At 41.8% G+C, this 20,700-nt stretch overlaps 2 protein-coding genes and 1 long non-coding RNA gene across 3 annotated transcripts in view; all 3 read left to right on the top strand.

Moving 5' to 3' along the window:
• The first annotated feature begins 355 nt into the window (after positions 1-355).
• Positions 356-17,003, top strand: LOC116695219 (uncharacterized). The gene is made up of 3 exons (XR_004333384.1): positions 356-484; positions 13,811-13,813; positions 16,993-17,003. It is a non-coding gene; the product is annotated as an uncharacterized LOC116695219 (long non-coding RNA).
• On the top strand, positions 11,673-13,192 carry jun (Jun proto-oncogene, AP-1 transcription factor subunit). The gene has a single exon (XM_032525335.1). It carries the CDS (start codon positions 12,054-12,056, stop codon positions 13,035-13,037), a length of 984 nt encoding a protein of 327 aa, XP_032381226.1. The 5' UTR covers positions 11,673-12,053; the 3' UTR covers positions 13,038-13,192.
• Positions 17,004-17,665: 662 nt separating the features above from the next.
• Positions 17,666-20,700, top strand: part of caiap (CARD- and ANK-containing Inflammasome Adaptor Protein) — a 4,861-nt gene continuing 1,826 nt past the window's right edge. The window contains exons 1-2 of the mRNA XM_032525347.1: positions 17,666-19,015; positions 19,149-19,332. Of these exons, the coding sequence (XP_032381238.1) occupies positions 17,836-19,015; positions 19,149-19,332 (1,364 nt within the window). The 5' untranslated portion in view covers positions 17,666-17,835. The remainder of the gene's footprint in view (positions 19,016-19,148; positions 19,333-20,700) is intronic.

The following is a 20,700-nucleotide window of genomic DNA, read 5'->3' on the forward strand; positions in this document are numbered from 1 at the left end:
AAATCAATGGCCTTACTTTATTTTCTGTGAAAAACATGTATTCCTGACTCAAATCAGAAAATTATTCTGAATACCCCTGAACTTCCAAGATAAAAATGATCACAAAGTGGATTTTTAACACAAATTATAAAACGAATCACACCTCCATCTAGTAGAGACTGATTGCATTCCCTAAACACACATGTTATCTCGATTGTTTGAAATTGAGATAAAGACAATATCTGTTAATAGATTATGAAGGAACATTTTATTTCAGAATTGATTTTAAAACCCAAAATAAGTCACGGGTCAATTTGACCGGAGGGATCTGAGAGGGTTCCTAAGATTAAGACAATATAAGGGTTAAGATGTTTTTAGAAACACGTTACAATTAACTATTTTTCGTGAAATATGAGATCGTATTCCGAACGAGTCGCCATTACGGTCGGTTTTGCAATTCCGGAGAAGCCAGACCCATGTGACGCATTCGTCCAATCAGCTGCTAGTTTTCATTTTCTGGGCAGCAACACAGATTAGCAGTTATGGAGACGTATTAAGTCTCGCGCATGCGCAGAACGTACGCTCAAGTCGGCGTTGCTTCGGTGTGTTCCGATGCACTTTTTTGCCCAACTCCTGGAGGCAGTCATGTCACTCCCCGATGTGAGTCGAGTGCAGATGTGAGTCGCGCGTGCGTCACTTTGCGACAAGTAGCATACAAGATGCTCACGATAGACTTCTGTAATGTCAACACAGTAAAAATGGACCTAAATAACCAAGTTGGTTAACTGGTGGCTACAAGTTAGCATCAAACACAACAAAGGCTGTCATTTGAATGGCGTTTTGAGCTAACGTTAGCAATCAAACAACCATAGATAGCTACAACGTTTCTGAAATGATCCCCATCTTCTGTTATTGATTGTAATGAGAAAAGTGTATTATTTCATGTGTGACAGTTATGTCGTCAACCGTTTGAATCTGAGCATGCACGACTCAAATCTGCACTCGACTCACATCGCCGTGTTGGTGCGTCGGAGCCTTTAGATGATCTGTATACGAGACGGACCAGATGAGCTGGATGCCTCACAGAGCTCCACTGCTCCTGGTTTCCATCAGCATGCAGACGTGCTGCAGGGCTACACACTGCAACAGCTACTGACTTGACGTACGTGTGTGTGTATGAATGTGTGTGTTGCAAGCCTGCACGGCACATTCCCTACTGATTGTATATCACTGGTCAGAAGTTTCCGCTAAATGTATTGATTACATTTCAGCAGCCGTCGATAGCTCGGGCAAGTCATAACCTTATCTAATGATTAACTGAGGATTGGCTGATCACTGATTGAGATTCACAAAGCACGAACAGGAAGAAAAGCTTGAAATAAAATTGAAGCGGCATGTCAATAAGGGGAAGTTCTTATCTGTCACCTCAGACGTATGGCTCTGAAACTCTTAAACATTATTTACGGTGCTGCATATGTTCAGTATTTTGGACTGTGAAGTATTCCTATACTTTCCCATTCCGAAAGAATAGCAACACCACAATGTAAAAAAAAAAATATATATATATATATATATATATATATATATATATGGCTGCACAATAACTGTATTTGCTTGGAGACTGTCTTCCTAAGACAAAACGACGGCTTTGGTTGTCTCAGCAAGTACCCCAAAACGACACTATCTGGAGGTGTATATATGTATAAAGTAGCATAAAATGGACTACGAACTATAAGTTTTTACTTGAGTTTCCAACACAGGTCAGGAAAAAGACTTGAAACTGTACTAGGTACCAGTAGTATAGTGCACTGGCTGGCTGGGCTTTAGCCAGTTCCAATGACAAAGCATTACTATTACAGTGTTATGGTGTGTGTGTGTGTTGTGTGGTGTGTGTTGTGTGGGGTGTGGTGTTTGTGTGTGTGTGTGTGTGTGTGTGTGTGTTGTGTGTGTGTGTGTGTTCGTGTTCGTGTTCCTCTGCTGTAACGAACCACTTGTCCCAACTACTGTTTTCAAGTTCATTTCAACAGAAACAAGAGTCCATTTATCTAGAGGAGGCAAAAAGAGGTGGGCAGACAGTGAAGCGGGGAGAGAGAGAGAGAAGAGAGAGAGAGAGAGAGAAGAGAGAGAGAGAGAAGAGAGAAAGGGAGGGGGGAAGGAAGAGGTTGAAAGTGTATGGAGAGTGGAGAGGGAGGAAGAGACTGACAGAAGAACTTCCAACAAGCAGATCCTGGAATGTTGGTGGAAGGTGCCACATACATAGCTCCAAATATTTGTTGCACAGTTGGCACGGCAACAGGACAACCCAAACATGTATTAGCCAATCACCACGATGATACCAGAGAGCCAGGGAGAGGAAACACTGCGGATTTTGATATGGGAAAAAGTTTATCATTTAGAAAATAAATGTGTTGAAAAACGGGGGGGGTCAGAGAATGAAATTCATTGTTTCATTGTTAAAGTGGAGACATGTATCAACAAATCCACCCATACACACACACACACACACACACACACACAGTAGACACAGCAGCAAGTTACACAGAATCAGTTAATGTCACTTAACTATGTAAACGCACGCACACACACAAACACACACACACACACACACACACACACACACAGGTCTCCCGTCAACAATACACTGTATAACTTACATTACTTAGTCAAGTTTCTGACTTTATTACCACTATGTTTTAATATTTGCCATTCATTGTCGCTTATGGCCATATAAGTAACAGTGGACTTAAACACACTCAAAATAGTGATTAGCCTACTGAATGCAGTGTTGTGGTATGCATTTGTATTGTACACTTGCAACCCAAAGAAGTATTTTCCATGGTATTAGTAGGAGTGGTATAAATCCAACAGCCAGACACCATCAAGTCAGCCCCCCCCCCCCCCCCCCCTCCTCTGCAACATCACCACTCAATATGATCTGTGATCAGGTTTCATAGCTGTCTAGTGGGAGGATGATCTGTGTGTGTGTGTGTGTGTGTGTGTGTGTGTGTGTGTGTGTGGCGCGCAGTGCACAGGATTGTGTCATGAGAAGAGACAGAGAGAGCAAGGAATAAAAATAAAAAAAAGGGAGAGGAGTCTGTTTTTTTACAGTTGCATAGCTCTTGTTTCATAGGACTGCTGTCTGCAAGTTAAAGTTGACTTATACTTATCATATATCCAATAAAGCCAATATAATTTAAGCAAAAGATTCACCGGGCCCCGAGTCAGTGTTTATTTGTCCCTCTCTCTCTTCTCTCTCCTCTTCTTTCGACCATATTTATGTTCTCTCTTCTTCAGTAAAAGGAGAAAGAACAAACTTTCATTCTTCCTTCTTTCGGTCACTCTGAACCAAAGACTGAAACGGCTGCTCGACTTAAAACAATCGCTCTGCCCTGTCACACACGCGCACCCCCCCCCTTCTCCTTTTCCTCCCTTGACTTTTTTTATTGCCTCTGAAAAGCCAGGCTAGAATAACCAGCAAGTCCAAACACACACTGTCAACGTCCCAGGCACACTTGCACACATAATACACCACAAAAAACACATGCAGTCCAATACTAACCACACACACACACACCACACACACACACAACACACACACCTTCTGCGGTTGGGATGATCCCCTGGCTTGCAGAGGTAAATGTAGTGGAACGGTTAGCACGCTGCCTACATGTGCCCACCTGTACAACACATCTTGATCATGGCTAACACGCCACACACACACCACACACACACACACACACACACACACACACACACACCACACACCACACACACACACACCACAGACAAAATAACCTCCATCTGGATCAAGGAACTGTTGAGTTTTATAGCATCGATCATGGTCCCTGGTGACACACTCCACACTCACCTCCTCTGTTACAGGCTGAACAGAGCCAGCTGAGGACTCACAGGTCTCTGAGTGTGTACACACACACACAACACACCACACACACACACACACACACACACACAAACGTGCACACAACCTACTATGCAGTGTCAACAAGGTCATTTACTTTACCTGCCGGAATACACATACACAGTATGTGTGTGTGTGCATGTGTGTGTGTGTGCGTGTGCGTGTGCGAGTCCTGCTGTGGCTCACTCTTCCTTTCTTTCTTAATTCATTTACATAATGAGGCCCAGACTCATTCCCACAGATTAAATTACTCTGAGACAACAAATAAGACAAGCGCGCCCCAAAAACATACAAACCACAGTCTATGTGAGCCTTTAACCGGGCTTGTTGCCTTGCTTCACTCTTACTTGTGATAAACAGCATCTGTAGCCTTAAAAGTAAAAGTCAAAGAACCTGCAGTGTGCCCACCCTCACCCAATGATGTCATTGTACACTCGCCGGGTGAGTTACGATGCGCTGAAAGGGTCGAAATGAGGGAGAGACAATCGATATTCCATGTGATTCTTACCAATAAATCTAAGCTGTGATTAGTCTGGGTAGTTAGCGACGATTAATCGTCAAAGCTAATAAAGTCTTTTTGTGGCTAAGGGTGCCAGAGAGGCTGCTGGGAATCCTGGATTCATTTTATGGGCAAATTAATTAAAACAGCACTTGAAAAACCCTGTCGAAGACATCAAACACTCGTTCTACACTTGGTGAAGGGCGGAACAATGAGACATCCTCTCAGGGAATTCACTGTGTGCGTGTTGTGTGTGTCTGTGTGGTGTTGTTGTGTGTGTGTGGTGTGTGTGTGTGTGTTGTGTTGTGTGTGGGTGTGTGTGTGTGTGTGTTTGGTGGGTGTGTAGTGTGTGGGTGTGTGGTGTGACACACAATGATTCCTCTTTTACTATTTTAGACCACGCATGTAAATCCGAAGGGAAAGAGGGATTTTTTGTCAATTTCGCCGCGTCTTCACCTTGTTCATTATACACTACACATATCCAGGTAAGGATGAAAAAAAAAGATGCAATCGGGAAAAATGAAAGATGTGGTGTAGGATAAGGAGAAAGGGGATACTAACCAAAGAAAAGAGGTGTAAAAGAACATGGCGTTTTGACAAAAAAAACTGGAGAAATTGATAAGTGCATCAATATCATTTTTGTCTTGGAGGGTAAATCTACACCTCGATGTGAAGGGAGATCATTCGGTCCACATTCCCATTCCGTCTCTGTCATGTAGGAAAGAGTTTCTCAATCTTTTTTTTGTCTGAAATACGCTCACAGTTCTGTCACAGTAACTGCAGTACCTCTACATCGACACCATGGTCCGTCATATTCTGAATGTTCTCATTTTAAAAAGGATGTTGTTTAACTTTTAATGATACAAAATTGTTAACAAGCTTATTTCTGATGTTATTTTGATTCTCTCGAACCAACTGAACAGTTTAAGTTGATTTGGTTCATTTTTTTGTACTACTACCACTACTACAAGTTAGCAGTAGGCTAGTGGCAAATGCTAACATTTCAAATATTCATCCATTACTTTTAACTATGTGTTTTTAACCTCCACAACCACCTTTTAGATACCCGTTTCACCTAGTACTTGTAGTTATTTTAACCATTTGCCCAAAATGCTTAGTAAACTATTAACTATGTATCCATTACTTGTAAATAACTGTTTCCACTTCTCTGCTAGCATGCTAGTATTTGCACGCTAGTCCAAAAAAATCTAGCTAATGTTCAGGTGTTATAGCTCACTCGTGTTTCGGTGTGTTTTTTTTTTCAAATCATAATTTCTGTTTTATCAAATTACTTGAGCTACTTCCCAGTATTTCCACTTTCCCCGTGTGTGATGGCCACAGCCATGGCCACACAACCAACTTCAGAGCGGGGACCTCATGCACTTACAGTATATTTTTCCTTAGGATTAGTTTGTATGCTTTTTTTCATACACATTATACATTTGTTGCAAACATTTACTGTATTTAGTTACATAACTCAAAGGACACTTGGTTCATTTCACTGGACTCTCTGTTGGTGGTGTCAGAGAGGAGGACGCTGTCCAAACTACATGCCATCTTGGACAATGTCTCGCACCCACTCCCATGGCTTGCTGCTAAATCACAGGAGCACTGTCAGTGATAGACTCATTCTCCCACAATGCACCACAGAGTGCCACAGGAAGTCGTTCCTGCCTGTGGCCATCAAACTTTATCACTCCTCCCTCTAAGTGTCTGACACACACACACTTAGTGAGGTTGAAACTGGAAAATATTATCTGTACTATCGGTTTTGTGCAATAACACCGGCCTGAAATGTGTGCAATAGCCTACTCAACTGCTACAATAATAATTATTAGTAGTAGTAGTAGTATTCTAGTATTATTATCGATATATAATATATATATATATATTATATCTATATATATATATATATATATATATATAGTATACTTTTCCCCATTGCATTCCTTAATTATGTTATTGTAAATACTGTTATATTTCTACTCTGATATTTATATATTTGTGCAACTGTAACACAGTTTCCCTTCGGGGATCATAAAGTATTTCTGATGATTCTGATTTCTGATTCAGCTACACCACACACACACACACACAAACACACACCACACACACACACACACACACACACACACTGAGCGTGCAAGCTTGCTTACAGGCCTGTCTAACACACAATCTATACCGCTGGGTGCTTTTTTCCTTCCACATAACAGCTGAATCAACAATTGTTCTGACATGGTAAGACCATTGTGAGTGTGCACTGTCTCAAACGCTTCAACAGTGTGTCTCCCTGTCTGCCTCTCACTCACCCTGCAAACCTCAAGAGATGTTCAGTTTGACGTAAAGACCTCCAAAAAATGTATTATTTTTATGTTTCATTGGCTTTACACTTGTGCTTGTCCTTTGTACTGTGCAGACAGCTGCTTTGGCCGGGGGTTTAACTTTCAATGATAGGAACACAAACACAGAAAGCTCTGAGATTTCACTGAAAAGAACTGCTGAAACAATACAATTGGGCCAAAGCCTGTTTTACATCACAGGGGAAATCCTGCTGTCTGGACAGCCACTGATAGGAGTAAGATGAGAGGGAGAGGGGCGAGAGAGGGAGAGGAAGAGGGAGAGAGAAGGAGAAAGATAAGAGAAAGGCAAAGTGTGTGTGTGTGTGGGGGGGGGGGGATATGGGATCTAGAGGGAAAAGCAGTGCAGATGTAACGTCACGATGGAGGTAGTGAAAGAGGTGAGAGTCGGGAGAGAGGGAGGGGAACTAACGAGAAGCAGCGATTGATGGAAGACAAAACAACTCAGAAGGCCCAATTGTACCACCTCAGGTCAGGATGCAGCTGAGCAGGAACACAGTACTTGGAAAACATGGAAGTTTGTCTTTGTTCGTTTGCAATCTTGACAATAAAACACAGATGGAGGGAAAGGAATGTGAAAATGAGCTAGGATAAGTTAAGATATCTAAACAACAGTTGGATGGATTTTCATAAATAATGTTACAGATAGGCATGTTGCCCAGAGGATGAATCTGAATGAGCATGTCAAAAATTTCACTTATCCTGTTAAAGGTGCACTATGAGCTCCTGCATGGTTTCAGCGCGATTTTAATTTTGTCTCAAATCGAAGGCATCGCTCCTTGCTCCGCTGGCTGCCTGCCCCTGAATACACGGTGAAAAAGCCCAGGAGACAAGACAGGGGTCGTAACCGTCAAAGAAACACTAGGGGCACAGGCTGTGCACCAAAATGCAACAAACTACATTCATGGAGATACAACTCACGCTAGGGCCTACTCAATAGACTCTGCTCACAGATGAATTGCAAATAATTTTAATTCAAGTTTTAATTTTAACTACCTTTATTAGTCCCAAATTACAATTTTACACTCTGCTGTTACAACAATTGAACTGGCACCTCTCCAGCTACCAGTCCACCACCATACTTTGGTCCCTACTGGGACTTGAACCCGTGACCCTCCAGTTGCCAGAGCCTGCAGTTAGCCTCACCCTTCAGAAATAATTTAATAAGAAGAGCAAATCTCATAAAAAGAGTCCCTGTTTCAGTGGTGGTAGTGAATCAGCTAAAATAAGTGAGTATGGTTTGATGCCTGACTTAGAACATGTATATAATTTATATGAGACAGATTAGGTAGACAGACAGACAGACAGACAGACAGACAGATATTTATTGATACCAAAATTGGGAAATGATGGCGTTACAACAGCAAACATAGATCAGTCACACAGCACAGAATATAACTAGAGATGAAATGCCAGGATACAATATACATATAGTACATACAATATACATGAAATAATAACAGGAATAAAATATAAGAACAAATATTTGAATATATACTGTACAGGATGGGAAAACAAATTGTGAAATTGCATTATTTGTATGCTGAAATGTAAATAGACCAACTGTGGAGGTTGCACTTAGTGCAGTATGGATTATAGATTATTACAAAAATCTAAATAAGAAATGTTATTTGAATTATTTTATGTTGGATGTAGTTTGCTAGCATTGCTCAACTCTGCAACTTGGCTTCTCTATCCCCCCCCCCCCCCGAAGCCCTGCCTCTATACTACTACATGTGAGGACAAATAAGAACTGCATGTGACCACAAGTGACCAAATGTCCTGAACCAAGGCAGCAGCAGGATATAGCTACCAACCTCAGGTTCCTCCATGCTGATTCTCCCATACATTCCTACACAGAAAATTACTTTGGCAAACTACCATGCTGTGGTTACCCCTTTAAACTTTATGCATGGCAACCAGGAAAGAAAAGCAGGCCCAATTCATCAAGCGCTCCAGCCATATTGAAACATTTAAGGGTTCTGTATGAAACACTATTTGAAAGTATATATAACACAGAATTTGCCAAGGTCTGACTTTTGCTATGGGATTTGACTCTGAAAAGAGCTTTAATTGAAACGAGATAATAACTTTGAATGACATCATATGTTCTACCCTTAATTCGTCTATTTGGGACAATGGGTGAAGTCATACATAAGGATCCCTGCTGTGCCTCTGGGTGGGGAAGGGGGCACTAGACCACATACTTATGATTCTTTCATGTGCTTTAATTCAGAAGCAGTCATAAATAGATGAATGAGCCAAAGTGGATAAATATTTCAGAATGTGCAGTGGAACATTGAGTGTAAACAGGCAACGTAACCACTTGTCCTTATTCTGCTTCGGCTTATTTCATCCCCAGAGACATGGATATAAAAGTACGACAAAGTGAACCAAACTATCAGAGAATGAAAATTAAAAAAAATAAAACTGTATAGGGTTTGTTAAAGAAAGCCCGTTCGCCTCCACCGGAAAGCTAACGACGTTAGTTTAGCTAACAGCTAATTCGGCTAACCACTAGCTGAGACAGCATGTAAAACACCCTCAAAACTGTTACGTCAGTTCTACTTTACTTGTGCTCATTTAAAATACAATCACTCAATACTTGTCTTTATTATTACTGTAAAGTCTTAATTTAGCTGTAGCCTGCTTTTCCCACTGTTTAGTTTGAGTAAAGTTGTTTTAGGCTGAATCAAGCTGTCAGCTAGCGGTTAGCCAAATTCGCTGTTAGCTAAACTAACGTTGTTAGCTTTCTGGTGGAGGCTAACAGCGGAAAAGATCGTGCAGTGCCGTAAATCCCTGGTAAATCCACGTACATCATGATTATCATCTGCGTGTGCGCTAACACATGCGCAGAACGCATCGTGTACCGACAGGGTTGTTACCTGTTAATCTAAATCTAAAGATACTCACAAAAATGTAAGAAAGCGAAGAAAAAATATAAATGCATCTATAGGAGCCACCTTTACCTCTCCTTATGTGTGCTGTAAAGATGAGAAATCTTCTCTTAAGCATTTCAATCAAGGAATAACCTGCACCAGATCAACCAGTTCAGGTCAGAGCATTTCCGACTATATTGATTGTCGTGGTTTGACATTTACAACAGTACGTAAAGACAACATTAGCAGCCACGAAAAGTCCGACTGCGGTGGTGTTTTATGATCCGGTTCATCCTCCTTAGGTGCCTCTCTGAGCCAGCCAGCGCCAGGGGACTGATTTACTTGTCACACAAGGGGGACATATTTAGCCGTGGTGTGCTGGAGATAGTGGGCGGTAAAGCTGGCAGGGCAGAAAATGACCCAGACAGTGGGAGTGTGGAGGACTAGAGGGGAACACGTAAGACACACCAGTTAACCTCCTGCCATTAAACCAGCTGTGATTTCTGACCAGGGGCCAGGGGACAATGGACTGCACTACACTAATTACACACCCTGACATGGATAATAGGAAATGTACTTGGTCTTTATGAGGACCAACAGGCGTCGGTAAATCTATCTTTAACACGTTGTCGTTGCAGCAGAAATAAAAAGGTCTTAAATGTAGCTTTTCAGACGTGTGGTCTATGCTGTGGTAGAAGCAAAAAGGTCCCATTAAATCTGTCCTCTAATGACTGCAGGCGGGAAAGACCGGTAGGTACTAAAGTACATGACTCAATACGATGGACTTGGCTCTACACTTCAGGTAAATAACAGACCTTTAATGCATTTCTTAAATAAGTAAATACGTCTGTGTTTATATAATCCTGCCCAGGTGTAAAAATTAAACTCCCACTAATCAAAGCTATTATGTATGTTTGTGGGCTATGTAGGACAATTTATAGAGGGACCACCAACCAGAGACCACCATGATGTCCCACACTGAGAGGCAAAATGAATGTCAGAACAAGAAGACTTTCCACTACGAGTGCACACATACACGGAAAAATATAGAATTTTATGTTTACATTTACTTTTCCAAGTTTTTGGAACAACTTTCTCCAGTTCCCTCAGAAATTAGAGCTCCAATCCAGCTGTTGTGTAGCTATTTGGCAAATAATAGAATAAAATAGGCTACTGTATAATATAATAGAATGGAGAATATAATAAAGAAGCACAAAATATTGTGGAGGTAATTTAAAATGTATTAATGTCATACATGGCTTGAAGCTGGTTGAAAGTGAATGAACTTTATATGCAGAATAGAATAGACGAGCCTGTTCCTTTACTGTAGTAGTGTTGAAGTCAGATAAACTTGGATAACAGAATAAGAATACAATTTTGTAAGATTTTTCTCTTTTGCTATATGACAACTAGCTGTTTTGAATAAACAATTATGAACTTGAATGGAAGAATAGTGTTTTTTTCCTTTAATGTTAGTGTTATAAGGTCAAATATCATTTTTCAGATGCAGTAAGAGAGAAGAGTAGAATAAAAATAGATTTTATGGTCTAAATGTATTTTTGAAATTCATAAGCTCTTAGATTTTGTTCAAATGGAGGCTACTTTTAAGGGATTCTAATGTTAGATTAAAGATTTATATGTGTCCAAAAAGTTTAACTAAACAGAACAAGTGTACAAAATAAAAGTCAGATGAAAAAAAAACAGATGTAGGTTATAGTAGAACAGTTTCACCACAAATAATTGGAGAGAGTAAAGAAGACCGCAGCAACACTGGTTGTCCCGCCACCACTGACAGTAAAGCGGGTAACCAAATATTCAAAAACAATACGTCAGCCCACAATGCACCGCGCCTACGCTCTCCTTACAGCATTACGTCATCCCACAATCCACCGCGAGATTAAGAATCTTCTGGGTGGTGGTGGTCATGGCAACGCGCCTTATCGGAGGACTGGGTCCACGCCCCGCGACACGCCCATCGGCCAATGGGAGAGCCCTGTTATGACATCATGGCTATTTTTAGAGAGGCAGCGGCAGCAGATAAGGTTTGCCTGCAGCGGGCTCAGAGTATACACACAGCCGGGCAGAGGGAGAGTCACAGACGGTGTCGGTGCCGGACAAGAAAAGTTAGAGACACTCGGCTCATTCCGCTCACAGACTCAATACAGGTCTGGATACTTTAGCGAAAGCTTTGCGAGCTATTAGCACACAGCGCACAGTCGAGTCGACCATCACTGGCTGAAAGAAGTAACTCCTGATTCCTGTCAAGAACGAGCGCACTCAAAGGAGGTTTTTACGGAAATAGGACGTTTGGAAACCAGTGTTTTTCAGTCAAGTGATAAACCAGGAAGAAGAGAAAGGGGGGGGGGACCGAAAAGTAGTTTTATAGAAGACTTTTTTTTAGCTACTTTGGTTTCTCTTCCATGTATACCAAGATGGAAACTACTTTCTATGACGACTCACTCAACGCTTTCTCCCAGCAAGACAACGCCGGCTACGGATACAGCAACCCCAAAGTGCTGAAACACAACATGACACTGAACCTGAGCGATCCGACGGGCACTCTGAAACCTCACCTCCGCGCCAAAGCCAGCGACATCCTCACCTCTCCCGATGTGGGCTTGCTGAAGCTGGCTTCCCCGGAGCTGGAGCGGCTCATCATTCAGTCCAGCAACGGACTCATCACCACCACGCCGACCCCGACTCAGTTCATGTGCCCCAAGAATGTCACGGACGAGCAGGAGGGCTTCGCTGAGGGGTTTGTACGAGCCCTGGCTGAGCTCCACCACCAGCACATGCCGGGCACAACTAATGTGAGTGTCACCTCGGCTCCTCAGACCAGTGTCAACACTTCCCTGCCGCCTGTCTCATCCGTTGCCGGTGCCACCGTTTACAACAACAACGCAGCCATGCGCTCCGATTCGCCGGTGTATGAGGACTTGAACACTTTTAACCCGGCCATCAGCACCGTCTCGGCACCGAATTACACCACCTCAGCCCCGACTATGTCCTTCCCTGCTGCCCCGCCGCAGCTTCCCATCTACGGGCAGACATCCTCTGGCCAGCTCCACCGGCTCAATGCGCTCAAAGAGGAGCCCCAAACCGTGCCTGAGATGCCGGGGGACACGCCTCCTCTCTCCCCAATCGACATGGAGAACCAGGAGCGCATCAAGGCCGAGAGAAAGCGGATGAGGAACCGCATCGCTGCCTCCAAGTGCCGGAAGAGGAAGCTGGAGCGCATCTCGAGGCTGGAGGATAAAGTGAAGAATCTCAAGTCCCAGAACTCTGAGCTCGCGTCCACTGCCAACATGTTGCGCGAGCAGGTGGCCCAGCTGAAACAGAAGGTGATGAACCACGTCAACAGCGGGTGCCAGCTCATGTTAACGCAGCAGCTCCAGACCTTCTGAGGTGGTGTCAGCGGCGGCGCAGAGGCGAAAGACTGTAGTTGAACGAGAAACCACGAGTCCTGTGATAGTAAGTGGCTGTATCTCCTGAAATCGTGACGGGATTTGGGATGATGTGGCGCGACACTGGCAGGACCTGGGGGCCGCGCTAAAGTTCCTGAGTGCCACGAGAGTCCCAGAGAGGGGCTCGGGAAAGTGACAGCAGCCATGAACCAGAGAGGGCATGCAAGCAGGATACCTTTCTGTTTCTGTTTCGTGCTGTTTTTAACAGAACTGGACAGGACTGAAGTTTTCTTGATTTACATCCAGCAATGCATGGACCTTATCATGACCATCTAAAGGAGACATTCAGTATTAGAGGATTTAAGAACCTGCAATAGAGACTGTTCTTGCTGTAGCCATAATGGCCTCGAACTATATGGGCGTGTTGGCCTCAAACTCTAAATGGCTGAAAAGTTGTAACAAAAGCTGCCTGACTTCTGAGTTACAGTACAATGTACTTTTTGTTTCTTTATTGTAAGAAATTCAGTTAGAAAAGCTTCAAGATTTACTTGTTTTTTTCTAAAGTTGTTTTAATGGGGTTTCACTCATTGTTATATGTATATAAGATCAACTTGGAGTACTTATGTTTACCATTTGTAATAAGAATACTGTATCATTTTTTTTATGTTTTGTTTTCTGAGCACTTCAGAACAATATTTAAGAAAATAAACCAGATCAAATGAAGCCATATTGTCTCTGTGTTTTTTTTCAAGTGTGTGACAGGAAAAAAGAAGTGGGTGTGCCGCATCAGGAGCTCAAACAATAAAACATGTTGCAACATGTTGCAAGAGCTGCTAGTTCCCAGTACCTCAAGGTTAATTCCATTAGTGCTAGCATTGATCCAGGCTAAGTGATTGTTTCAGCTCACAGACCAGGATCACTTCCTAGGCTACTGATGGAGGCCAATCCTGACTGTGGGCTGAGATCTCCACTTTATGTCTCAGCACATGCAGACCGAGTATACATATTATTATTACACAAAACCTCCCATTATTCTCAGTGTTAACACTATATGGCACTAATAGGAGAACATGTAACTACAGCGCTGTTACAGAGATACAACAGGTTGAAATCGAAGGTGTCACTGATTCAACGCATGATAACAGGAAAAATCACAAGCCATCCTCCGTGCTATTGCACCATGCATTTATTCAACACACTTCCTGTCCTGTTGTGAATTAAGTAAGCCCCAGCATGTCGAAACAAACTCAGATAAAGTCTTAGATCCTCTATTGCACATGAATACATCATATAACACATTGCGGAATAACTAATTAAAAGGTAAAAGTGCCACTGTGGTTTGGTGGGAGAGTGTATTCTCGATAAAGCTGATCTCAATGAGTATGCTGAAAAAAGTAGCTCAAAGGAACAAACCGTAGTGTAATAAAAATTTAGACAAAGGAATATTAAAAATTAACATTACTCACACGAGACACATATGTTCATGGTTTGTTTCCATCAGTAGCCTAATATATAGCTAGAGATAGACAGAGATATTTATTTATCCAGAAGGAAATTAAGGTGTCCAATAACTAGTCACACAGACATAGTACAAAAATACAAAAGGAAGACATCACTAGTGTCCTTACAGTAAAGTTAGATCATAGCATGTTCAAAGGAGCAGTGTGGGAAAAAATGCAGAAAGGTGCATTGGTATCATAGTGCAAATTCTATATCTGTATCTATAACACAATATATCAAAAATACAAATAATGTCGGTAAATCCATCCCAATAGGTCCTTTTGACTTTTTGTCAAAGCTTTTTATATACAAATATACATTTATGAAGTAACAATAGATCATGGCTGTATACAAGGAGGGTTCAAAAAATTAGCACCATCCATCATGCCAGCCAAAAAAAAATCTATTGAGTGACTGGCAACATTTAAACATCCATTTGTCTTAATTTCCACAATAAATCCATCAGACTTCATAATTACAGCAGGTGAATGTGTCGGGATAGGTCAGATATGGCACCCTGGCAGGATAAACTGTCATATTGTATTATTATGAATACTCATAAGGAAACACTAGAGGGAGACACAGACTGATTTACCTGAGACATGAAAGGAAATGTCCAACGTTCAAAGTCCTCATGCCACAGCAGCTTGTAGTATTGGCTCATCCTCCTCATTGGCTTTGACCCTTGTGTTGTCTTCCCGTCAACCATGAAAAAAACAAAAACGTTTCGGTCACTTTTTTTGAACATTATTATCAGTTTTTTGCCCAAAAATTGTCACTTTTTCAGTGTTGTGGGTGGGGTTTTTTTTGATAATTTTGCCCCTTGTTTGTGCCAAAAAAAACAAAAACAAAACTGAAAACGGGTCAAATTTGATCCAAGGACAACATGAGGGTTGATTAAATTAACTTTAAAAAAAAAAAAATATTTCAAGTGTCAAAGAAACAGGACCGGTTATTAAATATGAAGGTTTGAAGGATATCTTGATACACAGTAAAAACTAAATGTTACACAAATAAGCCTAATATGTCTAATACTATTTTAGATTTTTTACTTTCTCTTTACATATTTGTTTCCTTATAGATGTTCATGGTTTGACGCATAAATGCAGCTCATTCAACCGTTTTTTTTCATAATAAACTCCTAAATAAATGAAATCTCATGAGGCTAATTCAACATCCATTTTTATAGGATATACAATTTAGTTATAACCCAATTCATAACTTGATATCTGGGGGTTCTAATCAGTCCGTTATAGTTATTTATTATATATTATTATAATGAGGACTCTAATGTGTTCATTAATCTGCTTTAACCTGTTCGGATTTCTCCGATTTCTCAAACTTGGGCAGCATGGCATCATTCCCGGAAGGGGAGTCCTTTGCTACCATATAAGGAGAGGGAGCCCTCGGAAGATCTACGTCACGGCGGAGGAGGCGTGTACTCCGGGAAGTGACTGGACTCTAATCCCTGCATCATACAGTGATCAGCCCTGAGAATTTATTCAAGAGGGACACTCAGTGAAATATTACAATGGCAAAAACGACCCTATTGTATGTAGAAATTAACAACAAAGTAACAAAGAAAAAGATCAACAATAGATCTGTAGTTTGTGACTGCAAACATGACGTCAAGACTACATTCAAGTAGCCTAATGTATATATAAGTTAATAAGTTAACACACACACATGGTAAAGTTGATTAAAAAGAAGAATAAAAAAAACATCTTTAGGACATTGATCATAATGCCTCAATTCAAAAAATTTAGAAAAATCCAACCTTTTAAGGACATCAATTTTCTTTGTAAATGAATAATGTAACGTAACATACCCTTCACCATACATAGAGATAGGCATGGTTTTATTTCAGTTAGCCTGATGGTTGGTTTGATTTGCATTGAGAGATGATCTTATGGAAAGTTCCCCATGCCTATCTCTATGTATGGTGAAGGGTATGTGATGATGTGGTTGGGGGGGTTATTTTAATTCCAAAGGCCAAGGGAACTTTATCAGGATGCATAGTATCCTGATCCATGAAATAACTGGCCTTCAAAAATAAATATGTGCATGCCTCTATGGGAATTTAACATAGGGGGGTGTATACTTATGCCCCCTGTATTTTAAGGAAGAACATTTATTTATTTACAATACATTATTCATTCACAAAGAAAATTGGTGTCCTTAATAGGTTGGATTTTCCTAATTTTTTTGAATCATGGCATTAAAATCAAATTCCAAAAGCGTTTTTTTATTCCTCTTTTTAATCAACTTTAGCATGGGTGTGTAAACTTATTCAAGCCACTGTACCTCAACTAGCACAATACTAAAATTACACTTACATGTTATTGCATCAGTAATACTAATTACATTTTACAATTCAATCCTAGCATATTTAGTCTGTACATAATTTTGACTCATAAAAAATACGTTTTCACCAAGTACGATTTTGAATGCAGAGGTTGTGTTTGTATTGCTACTTGACTTTATGTATTTCAGATTATGATCTGAATGCTTCCTCCACCACAGACTGCATGTGGCACATCTGACACAATTAATTAACTTCTTAGAAAATGTTTGCAAAATGGCATATACGTATACAGAAAAATTATGTTTCAATTAGCCTACACATACTCACTGACTTCACATACAGGCAGGAGTGATTCAGATATTAGCAGAATGGGGTTACCAGGAGTGCCCCATTCTGCACCCCCATGGTTGTACAACACACACACACACACACACCACACACACACACACACACACACCACACACACACACACCCACACACACACACACACACACACACACACACACACACACACACCACACACACACACACACACACACACAACACACACACACACACCCACACACACACCACACACACACACACACACACCACACACACACACACACACACACACACACACACACACACACACACACACACGTTTCTTAAAAACTGTATTCAATTTTTAAATAAGAATTTTATAGAGATCCCGCTCAGAAAAATATTATTTAAGTTAAACATTTTAATAACCTACGTGATGGCTATCATAGCTGCTGTGCTGCAGAAATGCTAGTGAAAACTAATAAGGTTATTTGGTCACATGATCTCCTAAAAAGCAGGTTGAGCTGGACGCATCTGAATGGCAGTATTTTGTTGCTAGGATAGAGTTGTTTCACTTAGCAATAAGCAATAACACACACACACATACACAAACAGCCAGAGTCATAACAATGACTTGCTGCACGTAAAAACCGAAGAAAATTTTCAGTTTCCCTAAAAGATTTTATTAAAATGTTCAATATACTCGAGGGTTTTGATGCTCAAGCAACATCAACCTACATCAACCCCTATGCTGTGGATGTAATCCGGGCAAAGAGAAGGGATCTAGTTTACGGGATCTCACACACCGAGGACCTACTGGATCTTCTCGTCACTGAGGGGGTCATGACAGCGGCGAAGAGATCCATTGTCTCGACCATCAGGACTCGCAAAGATCAAAACTCCAGGGTTCTGGACATCCTGGAGGCCAGAGGTGAAAGGGCGTGTCGGAAGTTCTTTCATCCGTGTCTCATGCTTGCAGAACCCGACCTCTATCTGCGAATCAAGACCTATTTGGGTGGGTTGAATGAACGTATACGAGACACAAGGAGACAGCTGATTGGATACTTGATGGAGAGGGAGCAGGAAGAGATGGAGGAAATTACACATAGAATTGTCCCTCAGAAGACTCGTTCTTTATTTGCCACCAAAGCAACTAAGAAATCTATCTCTGAAATGGAAGACAGAAGCACTGTGCCACTTTTAAAGTCAGAGGAGCTCAAACCAGTGCAAAGTAAACCAGAAGATCTCTTCCACGTTATGGCTACAGACGGGGAGCTAGCACTGCTGGAGGAGCAGTTAGAACACACTGATATTAACACGGTCAATTCCTCCAATCAGACTCTTTTACATGTAGCTGCTGAGCACGGTCACCTGTCCATCGCTGAGCTCTTGATCGGTAAAGGAGCCAAACTGGACCTGCAGGATGATAAGGGTCATACAGCTGTTCACAGAGCAGCCATCAGGGGTCACACTGAGATAGTCAAGGCCCTCGTACAGGCCGGGGCCCCCATCTACACTCCGGATCTACAAGGCAAAACCCCCATTCACCTGGCAGCGGACAACAAGCACCTGGATTCTGTGAAACTGCTGGTGAAGGAGGAGGCCAAGCAGTGTGAGAGCCACACGCGGGACATGTTTCTTCACACGGCAGCCAAGGAAGACAACTGGAGGCTGGCTGAGCTGCTGCTGCAGAGCGGGGCCGCTGTCGGAGCCAGAAACAAGTGTAAAAAAACAGCTCTTTTTCACGCAGTTTCAAGAAACAATGAGAAAACGGTCACTGTCCTTTTAAATGCAGGGGCTGAAGTGGACTGGGATGTTATAAATGAAGCCATTAAGCTCAATGAAGAATCAATTCTCCATCTGCTGCTTGGTGAGTCTTTTCACCTGTGATATTCAGGCTAATATAATAACCCTGTGCATTAGACTTCTTTTTGGAGATGTTAATTGTACATAAATGAAGCTGCAACCATACAAGCTCACACTATGTCTTGTTTAAATTCTAGGTATTCCCAGAGGAGCTCAGAGGGAAGAAGCCCTCGGCTCTGCTCTCTTCTCAGCTGTTAAACAGAACCATGAGGGACTGGTAACCACTCTCATAGACAGCGGAGCCAAAGTAGACATGTTAGACCAGCAGGGGTACACTCCTCTCCTGCTGTCAGCTGAGCTGGGGCACACTGAGGTCTTCAGGTAACTCTCCAACAAGGACTGAATGTTGCTAAAAAATGACATGGCTGTACACATCCACACTCAGGGAATCCTATAGCTAGGAGGGATTATTATCAGTGACTTTATAAGTCTCCTTCTTAGCTGCAAAGGTTGGTGACTGCCACAGGGTTTTTTAACACCCACTAGGGAACACTGGTGTACAATATTGTTCAATTTCACAGATTATGGCTTCATATTCTGTTATTTTTCACAGAGAACAATTAACAAACCATAACATGTCTACAACAAAACATAGAATATCTACAACAGCCAATACACACAATATCATGTCCACATTCTTCTTCCAACCACATCATATTCTATATGGCAATTATTGCTCTTTCTTGTTACTGTAATACTTGCTACTGCTAATGAGTCCATATTTATTTTGAGCCAGTCCTTCTCCGGTTTATTAACCATTTGTCAGTCTCACATTGCCAGACCTTCCTCCACAGCTCAGCGGAGGAAGGTCTGGCTAGTCCACACAGCAGCCTGGCATGGGAGAATCACATGTTAATATCTGGTTTATTGGCATTTCTTTAAACCAATCACAATCGTCTTAGGCGGTGCTTTGCACCGGATGGAGCCACGGTGCCACCTGTGCTGGTGGAATATGTGTATGTTCAAAAGTCGTGTAACAGGCTGATTGGACAGATAGTCTAGCTAGCTGTCTGGATTTACCCTGCAGAGATCTGGGGAGCAGTTAATCATAGTCCTCAGAAATCCACCGGAGTTTAAAATTCCATCATAAGAAAGCGGAAGGTAACGGATTTCCTGCCAAAAAGAGTGACATCTGGTGGAATTGGAACGTCGTGGATAGAGATTACCTATTTGTATATCTTAAAGGGGAACTATGCAGGGTTTTTTTTAGGTTAATTTACCTTAACTGAACAGTTTCGGAGTCATTGGAATGGTTATGTTATATGGTTTTTTTTTTAGTTGAATGGTGGTTGTCTTGCTCCCCCCTAACGCCTCTGAGTGGAAAACCCGCCCTTGCATCTTTGGGCCGGCAAGTCGCCGGACTCATCGTCAAGAAGAATTGTGTAATATCAGGTCTTGCACTGCAATGAATTGCGTCACGGCACTGCACACATACGCCCATTCAGGAACCGGCTAACAAGGTAGCGATGGAGTTTTTCACAAAAAAAGCAAAAAAGAAGCACAAAGCCAGGAAAGCATTGTCGGAGGAACAGAAGAGGAAACTGAGCGAACGAGGAGTCAGACACAAGTAAACGGAGGAGCTGCCAAATATCCATTCCAAAGCTGTGGGGGGGCTCTATAGAGAATCCTGTAGGGGGAGCGCTATAGAAAAACTCTATTTGTAATGCACTTTACATTTAAGACAAACCT

The sequence above is a fragment of the Etheostoma spectabile genome, chromosome 9, assembly GCF_008692095.1.
Source record: "Etheostoma spectabile isolate EspeVRDwgs_2016 chromosome 9, UIUC_Espe_1.0, whole genome shotgun sequence".
Classification (NCBI taxonomy): Eukaryota; Metazoa; Chordata; class Actinopteri; order Perciformes; family Percidae; genus Etheostoma; species Etheostoma spectabile.